This window comes from Macaca fascicularis, chromosome 8 (genome assembly GCF_037993035.2).
Source record: "Macaca fascicularis isolate 582-1 chromosome 8, T2T-MFA8v1.1".
Taxonomy (NCBI): domain Eukaryota; kingdom Metazoa; phylum Chordata; class Mammalia; order Primates; family Cercopithecidae; genus Macaca; species Macaca fascicularis.
The window spans coordinates 11,130,996-11,149,432 of NC_088382.1; the positions used below are offsets into that span (position 1 = coordinate 11,130,996).

The window sequence follows — 18,437 nt, forward strand, 5'->3', positions numbered from 1 at the left end:
ATAGGGGCTCCAATTTAGACTGGCCTCCTTCATATTCTCTTTCTCTTTTTTCTTGCAATCAGTAAAACACGAGGCTGTGTCTGGAATGGGAAGAGCACTTCTTGGTGGGAGCAGGAAAAAGGCTGATCAGAGGAAGCTGCTGAAAGCCTCAACCAGAAATCGCCATGAAGGCAGCAATTTGGAAGGAAAGGTAGGATACCCCTTAGTGAGCAGACTACACAGGAATTCTTCAGCCCTAACTATCACATGATGATGAAGCTAGACTCAGTAGTTCAGAGTGGTCTGTGACTAAAAAAAAAATTCTTGGGTGAGCAAAGTGTTTTGGGGACCAAAAATAGTTTGTTCAATGCTGACCAACAAATTGCTTGCATATAGATACAGGATAAGATAATAAAAAGAATGAAGGACAAGTAAAAACTGAACTTTAATATTTAAAATGTAGAAATAAACATGTGATAGATTTACTGAATAATTTATAGCTATACCCCTTGACTTGGGAGACAGAAACATACAGCAGACACATACAGCTGTGCCTCAGCTCTCCTCATCTGTAACTATTAAGATATAATATTAGGATTATATCCTAACATTTAAAATTAAGTATTTTATATTTAATAATATTAGGATTTTTGTGAGATAATATTTAATATTAATGTTAGGCCGGGTGCGGTGGCTCACGCCTGTAATCTCAGCACTTTGGGAGGCTGAGGTGGGCGGATCACGAGGTCAGGAGATTGAGACCATCCTGGCTAACATGGTGAAATCCTGTCTCTACTAAAAATATAAAAAATTAGCCGGGCGCGGTGGCGGGCGCCTGTAGTCCCAGCTACTCGGGAGGCTGAGGCAGGAGAATGGTGTGAACCCGGAAGGCGGAGCTTGCAGTGAGCCGAGATCGCACCACTGCACTCCAGCCTGGGCGACAGAGCGAGTGAGACTCTGTCTCAAAACAAACAAAAAAAATTAATGTTAATATTAGGATTTTTGTGAAATATTTAATATTAATGTTAATATTTTAATAGGATGTTAGTGAGATAAATTTAATATTAGTGTTAACATTTAGTAATATTAGGATTTTTGTGAGAACTAAATGCAAAAGTCTTAGAAGAGGTTTGACATAGTAAGGATCTATTATTGTTATTCTTTTTATTAGTATTATTCATTAGAGAGTACTCCCTCCTAAAAGGTCTCAGCAAGGACTTTAAAAAGAATAAAAAATATTAATATGTTAAGTTCTGTCTATATATATATGTAAGGAATCATTCATAATATTATTTTCCATAATTCCAGTCTGCTCTGATTTTAGTTAAAAATAGCAACAGTTTCTATTTTAGTACATTTGGTGGGAAGAAACCAAGATTGAGAATCTCTCCTGACTTTCCAGTCTGAAGTCTCAGTAACCAGTTTGTACTTTTATTTCTGTGAGAATATTATAGTTTCTCACAAAAGAAACTATTTGTAGTTTTTTTTAGTAGAGACGGGGTTTCATCGTGTTAGCCAGGATAGAACACATGGTGTGAGACGTGGACCCTGCTGTGAAGGAACTTACCATGCAGACAGACAGAAACAGGAGAAAGGTAAAAAGAACACAGGCTGGCAAATGCTGAGTGTCAAAAATGAGTGGACACCCACTCCTACTTCCTTTTGTCCCAGTGAAGTTTAATATCTATAATACTTTCTATGACACATTATTTTACTTGCGGAAAAGTTGTTGAAGCAAAGGAGTCAGTGCCAATGTCTGCATTTAGGTAGCTCATGATTTACAGTGATCCCTGACACACATCCATTTTAGTCAGGCAGATTCTAAGATTCTAATGGCATGAATTACTTAGAGGTCCTTATCGAAGTGCTCCCGGTTCCTAATGATTAGGCTACCGAATTGTTTCTGTGTGCCCTTTAAGATACTAATTAATCACATCACAGTCCAGAGGATTAAAGGCAAGGGAATTACTAAACTGCACAACTAGAACGGCCTAAGATGAACCAAAAACCATCATTTTCTGTCAAGTCACTTTAAATCCACACTGGTTATACAAGCATTGTGTGTGTGTGTGTGTGTGTGTGTGTGTGTGTGTGTGTGTGTGTGTGTGTGTGTGTGTGTGTGTGTGTGTGTGTGTGTATGTGTGTATGTATGTGTTTAATACAAAACTACTTTTGCTAACTCATTTTCTGAAATTTCTTCTTAATCCAAATCCCTAACAGTAAAATTTAAATTCAAATACTCTCAGTTTATGTCTCATAGAGGTGAGGAAGGGACTGTCATGCTCTCTTGAATGATTCTGTATGTTTGGAAACCATTTTAGAAATCATTCTCTTCTATAGTCTTTTCTTCTCTGGTTAAGTAATTCTGCCTTGTTCACATCAGTTCAGTAAAGTAGGTGAAATCTCTGGAGCAGAGAACACCTCGCCTTCATGTCTAATGTGAAGTTTAAAGTACAACATATACAAATACCACTGACAGCTTAAGTCCAATCATATGTTATAATCAGAGCCTTTTTTCTTTCCAAGTACAGTTCAGTTAACCTTCAATGTATCTTTTCAATCTTCAAGAAAGAAACAATCTCACCAATAACAAATACTACTACTCAAATCAATCCTCAATCAAAAACACATCAAACATTTGTGTGTTTTTGAAAGTGTTAAACATTAAGAGTGAAAGATGATTTAGAGTATGACTAAGGAGAATGAAATAAAAGTTAGCAAAGGAAAACTTCCCTATAAAATCAGCAAAAACTGCTCATGAGAAAGTAATTAGTAGACACTACAGTTAACATGATCCATGTGTACAAGTATACCTGAATACGGAAGCGCAATTATCCTCTCCTGAAATAAAATAAAGGCTGAGTGCATTTCATTATTCAAGCTTTTTTTCTTTCAAATAAGTTTTGTACTAATCACTCTCTAAAATTATTTCATGAGACTCTGACTAAATTATCAAGTCAAATTTTACCTGGGAGATGGTTAATCAGTAAATTTCAGAAAAGTAAACTTATACTTATCTTCTAAGTGTTCCTTATTATTTCTTTGTACCCAACTATGAAAGAAATATTTACTACTACAGATAACTTGTATTTAAAATACATCATAAAGAGAACTGAAACCACTCATTAATGCCCAGTGATAACCATCTTATGTTGTGGGTGAATCAGAGATAACTTATAGTATACTTAAAATATATGGTAAAGAGAACTGAAACTACTCATTATCACCCAGTGATAATCATATTCTTATGTTGTGGGTGAATAAATCACTCATTAATACCTGGTGATGACCATATTCTTATGTTGTGGGTGAATCTATCTTTGGTATATATTATATAAATGTTAAAAAATACCAGACATATGAATATATTAAAATTTATTTAACAATTCTACTTTTGCTGAATATTTAGGTTGTTTAAATTTTTTATTATAATCAAGACAGTGACGACTATCCATATATTCATGTATATAGTGTGTGTGTGACTATCACTAATTATTCCAATACAAATTTCTAGAAGTATAATTACTGAATAAAAGTAAAAACATCTTCTCTAGAAGTTTAAGGTTTATGATTTAAACAGAAAAACATGACAAACTTATTCCTTCTTTTTTAAAAACTTTTTATTTGGAAACAGCTGCCAACTTACAAGTAAGTTGCAAAAATTAAAATGGTACCAAAAATAGCAGCTACATAACCTTACCCAGATCTACCTTTGGGAAGGTTTTATTTATCTCATTTATCATTTGCACCTTCCCTATCTCTGTAGACTAGATACATCCACACCCACACACACTCCTGCACACATACACAAACACACATGCATTTTCCCTGAAACTTTTACAAGTTACATACATCATCATGGTCCTTTATCCCTAAATATGCTAGTATATATTTTCTAAGCATAGAGATATTGCCTTACGTAAGTACAGCATCAACCTTATAATTTTACATTGATATAATCCTTTCATTTAATATCCATATTCCAATTCTGTCAGTTGATCTAATAATGTACTTTCTCTTCCAATATTGGCTGCAGTCTGGGGGCGGAAAGATCGTTTTCATGTCTCTTGGGCCTCATGTCATCTGGGGAGTTAGCACTGCCTTTCTCTGTCTTTTAACACTTTGGAAGAATACAATCTTTCCACATTAAAGAAAGTAAAACATTCCTCATTTTGATTAGACTTACATCATGTATTTTTGGCTGGAATGCTGCAGAGATGTCGTGCCTTTAGTGCATCCACCTAGAGAGACAATATAAGCCTATCTGTCCCTCACTGGTGATGTTGATTTTGATTATCTGGTCAAGGCATTGTCCCCTTTCTCCAATATATAATGACTACTCCCCCCAGCCCCCTTTGAAAGTAAGTTTGTAGTAAGAATATCATGCAAATATTCTTCTTCTTAGTGGAATAATCCCCATATTTAGCATCCATTAATAATTCCTGCCTGGTCTAATAATGGGTACATGATGAGTCCCATGTCATCCCTCCCTCTCTCCTTCCCTGTTTCTCCCTCCTTCCCCCCTCCCCTTCCATCCCTCTTTCTCCCTCCCCCATCCCTCTGCCTATCCCTTCTTCCCTCCCCCCTCTTTCTCCCTCCATCCCTCTCTCACTCCCTTTCCCTCCCTTTCTACCCTTCTTTCCCTCTGCCTCCCTGTACCTCTTTCTCTCCTCTCTCTTGCTCTCCCTCGCTCTCCCTCCCTCCACCTTTCTTTCCCTCACTGCATGCTCCTCACTCATTCCCTCGTCCCTCTCTCCCACCCTCTCTGTTCTCCCTCCCTCTTTCCCTCCGTCTCCCTTCCTTCCATCTCTCCCTACATTCCTCCCTCTCACTCCCACCCTTCCTCTCTTTCTCCCTCCCTTCCTTTCGCTCTCTCTCTCCCCCTCTTCCTTCCCCTCTCCCTTCCTTCCTCTCTTTCTCCCTTCATCCCTCTCTCCCTGTCTGTCCCTCCCTTCTTTCCTCTCTCTCCCTCCTTTCCTTCCTTCTTTCTCTTCCTTCCTCTCTTTCTCTAGCCCTCCCTCCCTTCCCCATCTCTCTCCCTTCCTCCCTCTCTCAATTCCTTCCTCCTCCTCTTTCTCCCTCCATTCCTCCCTCTCTGTCCCTCCTTCCCTCTCTCCCTTTTTCTCTGTCCCTCCCCGTTCCCTCCCTTCTCTCTCTTCCTCCCTACTTTCCTCTCTCTCCTTCCCTTCCTCCCCACCTTCCTTTTTCTCTCTCCTTCCTCCATTCCTTCTTCTTTCTCCCTCCATTCCTCCCTTTCTCTGTCCCTCCCTCCCCTTCTCTTTCCATCTTCCTCTCTCTCCCTCCCTTCCTTCTCTCTCTCAACGCCTTCCTCCCTTTCTCCCTCCATTCCTTCCTCTTTATCTGTTCCTCCCTCCTTCCCTCTCTCCCTGTCTTCCTTTCTCTCCCATCCTTCCTTCCCCTCTCCCTCCTTTTATTCATCTCTCTCTCCCTCCCTTCCTTTCCCTCCCTTTATTCGTCTATCTCCCTGTCTTCGTTCCTCTCTCTCTCTCACTCCATCCCTTCCTTCTTCTCTCTACCTCCCTTTCTTTCTCATTCCCTCCCTCCCTACCTTCTTCTCCCTCTTCCTTCCTCTCTCTCCCATGTCTTTTGCTCTCTCCCTTCCTTCCTGCCTCTCTCCCTCCCCACCTTTTCTCTCCCTCCTTTCCTTCCTCTCTCCCTCCCTTTGTTTCTCACTTCCTTACTCTCTCCTTCTCTTCCCCCTCCCTCTCTCTTCATCATTTCCTCCCTCCCATCCTTCCTCTCTCTCCCTCTTCCTTCCTCATTCACTCCCTCCCTCCTCCCTCTCTTCCTTCCCTTCCTCCCTCCCTTTCCTTCCTCTCTCTCTCACTCCTTCCCCCTCTCTCCTTCCCTTCTACTTGTCCCTCCCTTCCTCCCTCCATTCCTTCCTCTCTCCCTCTCTGCCTCCCTCCCCATCTCTTTCTCACTACCTTCCTCTGTCACCCTCCCTCTCTTCCTCTCCCCTTCCTTCCTCTTTTCCTCCCTCTTTCTCTCTCCCTGCCTTCCATTCTCCCTCACTTCCTCTCCCTCCCTTCCTTCTGCTCCCCTCAGTCCCTCCCTCCTTTCTCCCTCCTTTCCTTCCTCTCTCCATTCCTTCTGCTCTCCCTCCCTTTCTACCTCTATCTCCCTCCCTTCCTCTCCCCTTCATTCCTCCATTCCTCCCTCTTTCTTTGTCCCTCCTTCCCTTCCTTCTCTCCCTCTCTTCCCTCCCTTCCTTCCGCTCTCCCTCGCTCTCTCCCTTTTTCTCTCTCCCTTCCTCCCTCTCTTCCTCCCTCCTTCCCTTCCGCTCTCTAGCTCTCCCTCCCTTCCTCTTTCTCCCCCCTTCATTCCCCCTCCCTTCTCCTCTCTTCCTACCTTCCTTTTTCTCTCTCCTTCCTCCAATCCTTCGTGTCTCGCACTCTAGCCCTCCCTTCCTTCCTCTCCCCCTCCCTCCTTTCTTTCCTCTCTCTCTTCTTCTCTCCCTCCTTTCCTCTCTTGCTCCCTCCGTTGCTTCCTCTCTCGCTTTCTCCCTTGCTTCCTCTTTCTGTTTCTCCCTTCCTTCCTCTCTCCCTTTCTCCCTTCCTTCCTCTCTCCCTTTCTCCCTTCCTTCCTCTCTCCCTTCCTTCTTTCCTCTCTCGCTTTCTCCCTTCCTTCTGCTCTCTCCCCCTCACTGTCCCTCCCTTCCTTCTTTCCTCTCTCCCTTTCTCCCTTCCTTCCACTCTCCCCTTCTTTCCCTCCCTTTATGTCTCTTTCCCTCCCTTCCTTCATCTCTCCCTCCCTTCCTTCCTTAGTCTCTCTTTCCCTTTCCCTCCCTCCCTCTCTCAATTCCTTCCCCCTCCTCTCTCTCTCCCTTCCTCTCTCTCTCCCTCCCTTCCTTCTGCTCACACTTGCTCTCTCCCTCCCTCCCTCATCTCTCTTTCCCCATCTCTCCTTCCCTCTGTCTCCCTTCATCCCTTCCCTGTTCCCTCCCTTCTCTCTCTTCCTCCCTACCTTCTTCTCTCTCCTTCCTCCATTCCTTCTTTCTCCCTCCATTCCTCCCTTTCTCTGTCCCTCCCTCCCCTTCTCTTTCCCTCCATCTTCCTCTCTCTCCCTCTTCCTTCTGCTCTCTCTCCCTCCCTACCTTCTCCCTCTTCCTTCCTCTCTCAATCCCTTCCTCCCTCTTTCTCCCTCCCTTCCTCCCTCAATCCCTTCCTCCCTCCCTCCCTCAATCCCTTCCTCCCTCTTTCTCCCTCCCTTCCTCCCTCAATCCCTTCCTCCCTCTTTCTCCCTCCCTTCCTCCCTCAATCCCTTCCTCCCTCTTTCTCCCTCCCTTCCTCCCTCCCTTCCTCCTTTCTCCCTCCCTTCCTCCCTCCCTTCCTCCTTTCTCCCTCCCTTCCTCCCTCCTTCCCTCTCTCCCTGTCTTCCTCTCCCTCTCCCTCCCTCCTTTCTTGTCTCTCTCCCTGCCTCCCTTCCTCTCCCTCCCTTTATTCGTCTCTCTTTCCCTCCCTTCCTTCCTTTCCCTCCCTTTATTCATCTCTCTCCCTCCCTTCCTTATTCTTGCTCTCTCCCTCCCTTCCTCACACTCTCCCTCCCTTCCTTTCTGTCTCTCGCTCGCTCCATCCCTTCCTTCCTCTTTCTCCCTTCCTCTCTCTACCTCCCTTTCTTTCTCATTCCCTCCCTCCCTTCTTCTTTGTCTCTCCCTCTCTGCCTTTCATGTCTTTTGCTCTCCCCCTCCCTTCCTTCCTTTCTCTTTCCCTTCCTGCCTCTCTCCCTCCCTTTCTATCTCCTTCCTCCCCACCCTTTCTCTCCCTCCTCTCCCTCCTTTCCTTCCTCTCTCCCTCCCTCCCTTTCTCACTTCTTACTCTCTCTCCTTCTCTTCCCTCTCCCTCTCATTCCTTCCCTCCCTCTATCCCTCTTTCTATCCCACCCTCCCTCCCTCTTCCTTCTACCTCTCCCTCCTTCCCTTCCTTCTCTCTGCCTCCCTTCCTATCTCTCTCTACCTTCCTCTCTCTGTCACCCTCCCTCTCTTCCTCCCTTTCTCTCTCTCCCCGCCTTCCATTCTCCCTCACTTCCTCTCTCCATTCCTTCTGCTCTCCCTTGCTCTCTCCCTCCCTTTCTACCTCTATCTCCCTGCCTCCTTTCCCCTATCTCCCTGCCTCCTTTCCCTTTCCTTCCTCCATTCCTCCCTTTCTCTGTCCCTTCTTCCCTCCCTTTTCTCTCTTCCTCCCTTCCTTCTGCTCTCCCTTGCTCTCTCTCTCCCTTTTTCTCTCTCCCTTCCTCCCTCCTTCCCTTCTGTTCTCTAGTTCTCTCTCCCTCCCTTCCTCTCTCCCCTCTTCATTCCCCCTTCTCCTTCCCCTTCCGTTCTCTAGTTCTCTCTCCCTCCCTTCCTCTCTTCATTCCCCCTTCTCCTTCTCCCTTCCTTCCTTCCCCCTCTACTTTCCTTCCTCTCTCCCTTGTTTCCTTCCTCCCTCCTTTCCTCTCTCTTGCTCCTTCCGTTCCTTCCTCTCTCGCTTTCTCCCTTCCTTCCTCTTTCTCACTGTTTCTCCCTTCCTTCCTCTCTCCATCCCTTCATCCCTCTTTCCTTCTTCTTTCCCTTTCTCCCTTCCTTCCTCTCACTTTTTCCTCCCTTCCTTCCTCTCCCTCCCTTCCTTCTTCTCGCTCCCTCCCTTCATCTCTCTCCCTCCCTTCCTTAGTCTCTCTCTCTCTCCCTTTCCCTCCCTCTCCCTCCCTCCCTCTCTCTCATTTCTTTTTTTCTCTCTCCCTCCTTCCTCTCTCCCTCCCTCCCTTCCTTCTTCTCCCTCCCTACTTTCCTTCTACTTTGTCTTCCTTGCTCTCTCCCTCCCTCCCTTCCTCTCTCTTCCTTCCTTCCTTCCTTTCTCTCTCTCCCCCTCCCTCACTTCCTTCCTTCCTCTCTTCTCTCCCTCCCTTCCTTCTTTCCTTCCTTCCTTCCTGTCTGTCTGTCTCTCTCTCCTTCCCTCCCTTCCTTGGTTTCTCTGTCTCTCTCATATACATACACGTTTAATGTTTATATTGATACTTACCCATAAATTTACATGGGTGTATACACACACACACATACATACACGTTAGAAATCATGAGATCATAGTAATATTTCTAATTTCAGTTCATCCTTTGAGTCTTTCTTACCTTCTCCATTCCATATTTGTATGTCCCTTCTTCTACTGTGAGAACTTTGGCTCCTCAAATCAATACATCAACACATCCATCCATGTGCTCAATCCTATAATATACCTAAGAGTTTCACTGTTTTGCCCACAGTATCACCATCAACAGATTTACTAAAAGGAGTTCAGGATTCCTTTGTCAGTCTTCCCCCAACAGCATTCCCTACCCTGCCCATGACTGAAGGCATAGTGTAAAATACTGTTTTCATAGGTTATATATATTTAGTTATTTCCTTCTTTATTTTTTCTTTTAGCGTAGTTACAGTATTCATTTGAAGTTCAGTTACATTCAGACAAATTGGTTTTGGTTTTGGACCAATCCTGTGGCGTGTACACTCATGCAGACCCACTGATAGCAGCCGCCCCGGCATGCTGTGCAGCAAGTGGCACAAGACATCCGCTCCCAGCCGCAGGCCTCCCAACAGCGCGAGGGCCCAAGCCTCTGTTTCTCCGCTGCCCTCTCGCTCACATGTGCGAACAAGCCTGTGTTACGTGGCGGACAGCTACTAATGGCTTTTATGTACAAAGTTGATGTCAGAATTATTTTGATCCCTTTATTTTGTATCTGAAGTAATTAATACTAGCACACTGTGTGGTGGATATTTCATGGAAAGATTTTCTCAAGTCTTACACGGTCTCTGTGCTCTGTTGACATGTTTGTGAACGTGGTTATGCTTGCTTGATGAGTAACATACCTGTTCTCCTCTGTAGATGACGTACTCAGCATATGCCAGCCCATTGACGCTCGGTCGACCAATGACTGAGTGGTGCCCTGGAGGCGCGTGGGCCATTTTCATGGTGCTAAACTGCAGAAAGGATTTCCCAAGGGTCACTCTACAGAAGAGCATTTGTCTAAGGAAGAAGAAAAAAACAATGCTTTGAAGGAAGCTTTAAATCTTACAATAATAGAACTGCTAGGTCTATTAATTTTTTAAAAATTTAACATAAGGCAAGCTAATTTAAATGTCATTTTCAGATGTATGAGTAGGAATGGAATTTGATATAATGATTTACTTATAAACAGGTACCAGACTCAACAGTTACACTGAAAAGTTTAAGGTAGTTTTGCTATGGCTTAGGAATCGGCCTTAGAAAATGCCCGCCAGTAAGTTTGGCCTGGTGGAAAAAGGGAAGAAAAACAGAGAAAACCTGAGCTCTTGCATGGATAGGGAGGTGGACAGTGAAGAAAATAAGCTGATGGAAACAACACCTGAAATTAAGATTGGGTTTATTCATTACGTGGAAAAAAGTAGAAACTGGGATGAGATAAATAGTAATAAAAAAAGTGGATCATGAACAAAAGTACTTAGCTTAAATGTACGGCTGAAAATCACATTAGTCTGGGCGGAACATGAATTAGAGCAGATATTAAGTATTACAGGGAAAGAAAGGCTGACTGGGAAGAAAGTCTATTATATATACTAGGGGTTAGCAAACTATAGCCCATGGGTCAAGCCAGCCTGCCACCTGTTTCTGTAAATACCGTGTTACTGGAACACAGCCATACATGCATTTACATATAGCCCATGGCTGCTTTTGCACTACAAGGGTAGAATTGAGTTACTGTGACAGGGATTGTATGACCTGCAAAATCTAAAATGATTATTATATATCCCTTAAAGAAAATGTCTGCTAATCTCTAATATAAGCAATAAATATTTTTACAAATTAGTACAATTGATAACACCGTTAAATGTAAACAGTTATAATGCAATCAAATTGTTTTTAGTAATGGAATATAATCTTTGTGTTATAACCAGAGATTTTATTTTGAGTCAACTAAAATTTGTGCTGGATCCAGGATAACTGGGTCTTACCCGGACTGGCTTTTTGAGTTGGATGCTAGTGATGATCCTCTGGGATGCCGGCCTGGTCTACTATATTCTCCTGCAGGTCCCAGAGGAAAGGGCTTTGCTCTCTATCAGAAGGCGGCTTTTTTGTGCTCCATCTCTACATTTGTGGCAGTGGCATGTTGTCATTAGATTCTGTGTGCTCCTAGTCTATTATGTCACACAAAACTGAACCTGACAGGCTTCTGCTTCTGCCCCAGGGATCCCCTGTTGCTGCTGAGGCAGGAGGAGATGTGAGACCTGCTCAGCCAGCCGTGAGCTGCAGATGGGCAAGTAGAGAGCTGGCTCAAGTCTGCTCACTGGCTTGCCTGGTGCATTGTGGTGCATTCTGCAGATGCAGCAGCCTAAATGGTAGGGGTGCCAATTAGCCCTGGGGGCAAATTTTGGCAAACGCAAGACAGGAGCCAGCAGACAAATTCATCTCTTTCTCTCACTGATATACTACTGTTGTGAGATGCCGTAGTTCATACAGTCTCTCTGGAGATGCTTCATGGACTGAGCAATTGACTGCCCTCACTATGAGACTGTGGCCAACTCATTAAGGCACCTCACTGTGGTTGCTCTGCTGTCTTCTCCACTTCAATTCTTTTAGGGCCCTCATTCCTGCTTCCCTGGGGCTGCACTGGCCAATCAAATACTAGTCACATGCTTTTGCTTTAGGGTCTGTTTTCTAGAAATCCTGGCTAAGACTTAAACTTGTGTGTCTAATTTTAATAAGTGATTGTTAAATCTTCACTGAGGTTCACTTTTATTGCTTATTTAGGTTCATTTTTGTCTCCAGAGGAATTAAGTTTGAAGCATTAAAAAAAAAAATTTTACATGCTATATATATACTTGAAAATTTCTCTGTATTCCTTTTTCTTTTGAGACGGAGTCTCACTCTGTCCCCCAGGCTGGAGTGCAGTGGTGCAATCTCAGCTCACGGCAACCTCTGCCTCCTGGGTTCACGCCGTTCTCCTGCCTCAGCCTCCCCAGTGGCTGGGATTACAGGCACCTGCCACCACGCTCGGCTAATTTTTTTTTTTTGTATTTTTAGTAGAGCTGGGGTTTCACCGTGTTAGCCAGGGTGGTCTTGATCTCCTGACCTTGTGATTCACCTGCCTCGGCCTCCCAAAGTGCTGGGATTACAGGCATGAGCCACCATACCCAGCTGAAAATTTCTCTGTATTCTTAATCACAGAGGTCTTAATGGGAGGAAGTTTCCTTCTAGACATATGACATCCAACTCAGAATGGCTGATGGCAATAATTTTTTCAAAACACAACTGAGAGATAAGTTTTAAGGTCAATAATCACAATTTCAAAGTTATTGGGGCTCTTTTTTTTCCCTCAGAGATCCTTGTTCTAAAATTATTTGGGTCTTTTTAAGGTCTTAACCAAATTACAAAATATTAACCTGGCTTGATAAAAATAATGCATTTGGTAAGTTTACAGAGAAATGTAATAAATCCCAATCTTTGCACAGTATAATTATTTTGTGTTTTTTCATTGCCAAGGAAAGGGACAGTATTTTTTTCATCACTGACATCAGAGAGAGCATACCATTATTCTCTCCAATTTTTGAGTTTTAAAAGCCTATTAACATGGCCAATGTTCATTTGTTTGCTATTGATTCCAAAGTTGATATTTTAAGTTGCCAACACTAATTATGTATCCTGCCTTAAAACAACATCATCGTCAGCGACATCAGAAGTAAATTAAAGAATCTACCTTTTCATAGAAGCACGTCTTTGTTCAAATGTGACTAGAGCTAGTGGTTCTTTGTTCTACAGAACTTATCCTTAGCCTTAACCTACTATGATTACAAAGCAAGAAAAGTGAACCCTAGGGAGAAAGCCAAGACGCAGGGTGTTTTATTATAACCCATGACTGGAGGACATATACCTGGTTTTTACCCCGGCTTATCTGCTCTGTTGTTACTGCTGTTAGGGAAGAGGCTGATCAGCTGTTCCCACCCATTCCCAGAACCAACGGGATTTCCTGGGATGCAAGACTGAGGATAACCTGTGACTTCTGCAGAGCCTGATAAAACAATCTGGGGCTGGGCATGGTGCCTCATGCCTGTAATCCCAGCACTTTGGGAGGTCGAGGCAGGCAGATCACAAGGTCAGGAGTTTGAGACCAGTCTGGCCTACATGGCAAAACCCCATCTCTACTAAAATTACAAAAATTAGCCAGGCGTGGTGGCAGGCGCCTGCAATCCCAGCTCTGGGGAGGCTGAGGCCGGAGAATCGCTTGAACCCGAGAGGCGGAAGTTGCAGTGAGCTGAGATTGTGCCATCGCACTCTAGCCTGGGCCACAAGAGCAAGACTCCATCCCATAACAAACAAAAAACCCAATTTGGTTCATGACCTGGGGGTGGCAAACGTTACACTAATAGCAAGATGCTTACCTGTGACATATATAGCACGACCTGTCTTTGTGTGTAGGGCAGCCTGTTCCTCCTCCAATTCCATAAACATATTGGTTGCTTTTTGAGGAGTTTTCAGCAAAATAAATCCCAGCTCCAAACATTCCTCCTATGTATGCATGTCGCTCATCAAACCCTTTATGAATAATGGCATTAATGAAAGGAGAACCTAGAAATACGAAGATAGAAAGACTCATTTTTAAACACTTTTCTAGAAGCTCAATTACCTGCAAACTGTTTGCATTGGGCAGGTTAATATTAAGAAATGAATAGTGTATAAATGAAAAGTAGTTCCTAAGGAGCCCTATTATACATAATAATGTACTAGTACTAAATTACAACAAAAATAATTCACTAGGTGGCTCAATTTGCAATTTAAGTTCTAAAATAATTTTAGCTCAATTATTTTCATTGTAAATGCACTGAAAAGTCTGTACTAATGTGTGATACGTTAGAAAGCTGGTACCAAGAAGTAATTATTTGAACAAAATAATCAAAACAAGCCATTTTAATACAACCCTATTATAGTCAATTTAACATAGGTTTTTCATTTTACTGACTCCTGCAAAGGCCCAGGGAGACGTCCACCATCACGGCCATGCTGCTCACCATGAAACAACATGCGCTCATTGTGATGGTTGTGATTCTCCTCAGACACTTCCTTCTGTCGGTGGCAGAACCGCTCCCTCAACTTCTTGTTGACAACTTTTTGAATCTTTAAGGATGAAGAAGAAAGAAATATTATCAGTGAAATGTGCATTATGATTTAAAATGAAAAGTATGTTTCCCTTTTAGGAAGGTCCTTTTTTGTTTTGCTTAAATGTAAAAGTGATAAAGCTACCGTGTCAGTGTAATTCAGAAAATACTCTAGCTGTTACTAACATAATTTTCAGTTACAGTTTTTGTTATTTTATACCAGACCTGGCTGTTACCTCTAAATCAGGATTTAAAAAAAAAAAAAAAAAGGTAAAAAGGTTATATTTAGGCTCCTCCCCAGACTTAATAAAGTTTAGGAGATGGGGACGTATAAATCTGTATTTTTTTTTAAAAAGTTCCCTGGGTTATTCTGATGTGTACCAGTATAACTTTCACAGGTCTGTTAACTCAAAGGGTTAAACCCGTTATCTACAGATTTTATTCATCTTCATGATACCACTTTGTAAAAAGCTTGAGTCTTCTGTTCCATATTAAAAATTAAGATACTGAGATTAAGAGATATATGTATTCTGGGGTAATTACTGGTTCAATAAGACTGAAGATCCAGGACTTCGATGCAACTTTCAAATGATAAAAAACATTATTGTTAGCTATGGCCTGTATTTGTGGATAAGCAGGGAGACAAATATCCATGTACGTATCACTAGTACAAGCTGATTTAGCCTCCTGTTTGTAGCTTTGGTGTTTTCAGAATGTCTCTATTTTTAGTGACGTATTGTCTTGGGGAGTTAGAGATATCGTAGTGAGAAGAGTGGTATCTGACTTCAGGGCAATAGGTGATGAATTATCTTTCACAATTTGAAAGTATGACTTAATGAACTTTTTTCATTGTCTAGATTTGATTTTTCAGCAAGCCTTGCAATCCAGTTTTCACCATGAAACTTCAAAAACTTACTCGAATGACATTGTATCTGTTGAAGATGCCGCCAGCATTACCACCATCTCTGTGTTCTCGAATTGTACTTTGCATCTATAGAACAAAATAACTAATTTTATAAAAACATCCCAGTGTGTAATTCTAGACATTTCTTCCAATTTTATTGTTTCATTGATGAGTCTAAAATTCGGTATTAATAAAAGGAGTTCACTACAAATTAATGAATAAGTTTAGTGGATAAGTATTTCTGGTGAGAAAATAATTTCAAACATAAATATTAAATTTATGCACTTTCTGTTTACTTTTAAATAAAAGTTCTGAAAGTTTTCTGTAAACACAATGGGGAAACATAAAAAAATCACATTAAGTCATCTACAATTACTATCTTATTGAGAAGAAGAACTAACACTCTGATTAAGTCAAACAAAAACTCCTTACGTTCAATTAACAAATGCTAAAAATAAACAATTTTTTAAAAATAAATATTTGTTCTGTAGGTGAAATATTCCATATTATCTCAACAGTCTTCAGCTTGGGATCGATCTCTAAGTATATTTACACAGACCAGGGGAATTTGACTATAAGGTACTACTAAAGGGAGTAACTTTCTTCTGACTACTCTCTAAATTAAAAATAATTGTGGAAAAGAAAAATATTTTAAAGATCTAAATTTCTCAGAGAATTAACTCAATAGAATGAATTCTCTTCCTTACTGCTCCACTTGTGAAGAGTCACTATATTTTTGACATTATTATCAAAATGTACTAACTGCTAAGAGAAGAATTAGGTAGTAAGACACTGGACCCCGTGGTGCCTTCCTGATGCACTAAGTATGAGCTGAAATACAGCCCTGGGGCCATGGTCCTGAGTTACCTAATGCAAGTTCCTAGCCTGGGAGTGAAAATAAAATGAGTACTAATTAAAAAAAACAAACACGAATTTTACTTATAACAATGGTATTAGGCTGTTTGTTTATGCATAAACCGTCAGTGGAGTGGGAGTCTCACTGGCATCTGACCACCAAGAGGGTCACACAAACAGCCTTCATAGGGGCTCAGAAAAACTGTGACTGGAGAAATGAAATGTTATGCAGAATAATGAGGCAGACCCAGAAGCACACGTGACGATTAGGCATATTATTTTACCGTCACATTTATAACTGCATAAAAACAAGGATGAGAACATATTTGCTCTCTATGAAGCAAGAGTTTTTCATTCTATGTCATTCTTAGGTGGCACTATAACAATATAAGAAAACAGTTCTAATAGGCTCCTTATTTTGCATGAATTTCAAGAAAATCTCCAGAATAAAAAGACAGATGGGCCCCGTGCATTAGAAAACCCAGGCTTTGATGTGAAAACCATGTGGTGCTGTCATATTTTAATTTTGGCAATATTCTACCACAGTGGCTGAGAGAGACTGATTAATAGGCACGTGACCACAAGGCAATGTAAGACGAGGTTTCTTCCAGAAAAACAGGTTTATCCACAGATTTCAAGAAAAGCAAATGAAAGATTTCTGATGTATATTACCTCTTCTTCCACTGACTGATATTCTTTATCTTCTGGAGCAAGATCCAGCAAAATCGTCCCCTGATTAACACAGTGAAAAGTCAAATAAGGATTGGTGCCTGTAGGAGAGAAAAATTAACATATAAAACAAAAGTCTGCACTACTTAGGCTCTATTTTAGAAAAAAGGATTCATAATAAATAATTGACATTTTGGAACAAACCTAAACTATTTGCAATTTGAACCTGATAAATTTGGTTACTTTAAACAAATATACTCAAGGACAGGAGAAAAAACAATAAAATGTTTGAGGATCAATTTTATCTGTTCTTTTTTTTTTTTCTTTGAGATGGAGTCTCGCTCTGTCGCCCAGGCTGGAGTGCAGTGGCCCGATCTCTGCTCACTGCAAGCTCCGCCTCCCAGGTTCACGCCATTCTCCTGCCTTAGCCTCCCTAATAGCTGGGACTACAGGAACCCACCACCACACCTGGCTAATTTTTTGTATTTTGTTTAGTAGAGACGGGGTTTCACCATGTTAGCCAGGATGGTCTCAATCTCCTGACCTCGTGATCTGCCCGCCTCGGTCTCCCAAACTGCTGGGATTACAAGCGTGAGCCACCGTGCCTGGCCCAATTTTATCTATTGTTATAGAGCTTCTTGTACACACTGCAGAGTTCAACAAATATTTGTTGAATTAAACTCTATCATGAACATACATGAAGCTATATCTGACACAAAAGAAAAACATGCACTGACATCACAATATAGTCAGACCTAAAATATAAAATTATCCTCTAAAAACTCTTCTAAGATGGCTTGAAATAGCCACTTACAATTGCTTTAAAATACATTATCTTTGTTAGTTTCATGGATGAACTAAAATACAGATAAATAAGCAAGACTCAAGCACAAAATCTTCCAGTGTGAATTTCACATCACTCTTGTAATCTGATTAGGTCTATAGATTCTCTTTCCTTGCTTTCCTATAATGAAAGTGCTTCTAACAAATAGAGAAATGAATAAAAACAGAAGGTAAAAAGGCTTGTAACAGCAAAGTAGAATGGAAAAAGACAAAGATGACAGTCATGTGGGGGGAGGATGGTTCAAGTTAAGAAAGGTTAGATTGTGAAAAGCCATGTTAGGAATGTTCAATTCTATCCTAAAGGCAACAGGATTCTATTAAAGGGATTTAAGCAAGGGAGTGATATGATCATATAATCATTTTGAAAAGACTGTGTTCACATTGTAGAGAAGGTACTGGAAGGAAGCAAATGTAAAGGCTGGAGATAAACCAAGTGGTTGGGATAGTCCAGGAGACAGAATGGTGGCTTGGATCAAGTGACAGTCATGGGAAAGGACAGAAGTACAGAGATTCCAGAGAAACTGAGGATACAAAGTGCTGGCAGAGAGGGAAGACTGACTCAGATTTTTCCAGCTACAGGGAGCACGAGGCCAATAACTGAGATGGGGAAGGGACAGGAGGTACAATAGTTCAGTGTATGGTTCTGGGGTCAGACAGGCTGAGTTCAACTGTCAGCCCCAACACTTACCTTGTACCACTGATTTCTGAAATTTGTTTTCTTTCTGAATAGCTTACCTTGTTGTCCACCTAAAAGTCTTTCTACTCCTTTGATTAATTTGTGGCGGTGCCCATATGCATTGATGCCTATTTCTTTCAACTCTTCATGACCCATATCAGCCAACACATCTAGTGTAATCTGAAAAATGAAACAAAATTACTTGTGAAATCTTTAACAGTTCTTCAGAGGACAAAAGCTTTTCCAATTGTCTACAATGCTATGAGTACCATGCAAATTAATAAAATTATTTTGTTTCCTTTACAAACATGAGCTTACAATCTTTTTAAAGTTGTCTTGATAGTCTCATCAGCTTTTTTGCTTACTTGAAGTACTCCTTGATTTGCTTTTTGTC

General features: G+C 41.7%; 1 protein-coding gene and 1 long non-coding RNA gene across 3 annotated transcripts in view; one reads left to right on the forward strand and one right to left on the reverse strand.

Moving 5' to 3' along the window:
* Positions 1-18,437, reverse strand: part of TNKS (tankyrase) — a 230,132-nt gene that overhangs the window by 6,270 nt on the left and 205,425 nt on the right. For both annotated transcript variants that reach the window (XM_005562613.5, XM_074000265.1), the window contains 6 exons: positions 18,103-18,223; positions 16,528-16,625; positions 15,013-15,087; positions 14,010-14,115; positions 13,383-13,569; positions 9,837-9,993 (listed from right to left, as the gene is read on the reverse strand). In XM_005562613.5, coding sequence (XP_005562670.2) covers positions 9,837-9,993; positions 13,383-13,569; positions 14,010-14,115; positions 15,013-15,087; positions 16,528-16,625; positions 18,103-18,223 — 744 coding nt within the window. The remainder of the gene's footprint in view (positions 1-9,836; positions 9,994-13,382; positions 13,570-14,009; positions 14,116-15,012; positions 15,088-16,527; positions 16,626-18,102; positions 18,224-18,437) is intronic.
* LOC135964621 (uncharacterized) lies at positions 58-15,211 on the forward strand. The gene is made up of 2 exons (XR_010577120.2): positions 58-190; positions 14,954-15,211. It is a non-coding gene; the product is annotated as an uncharacterized lncRNA (long non-coding RNA).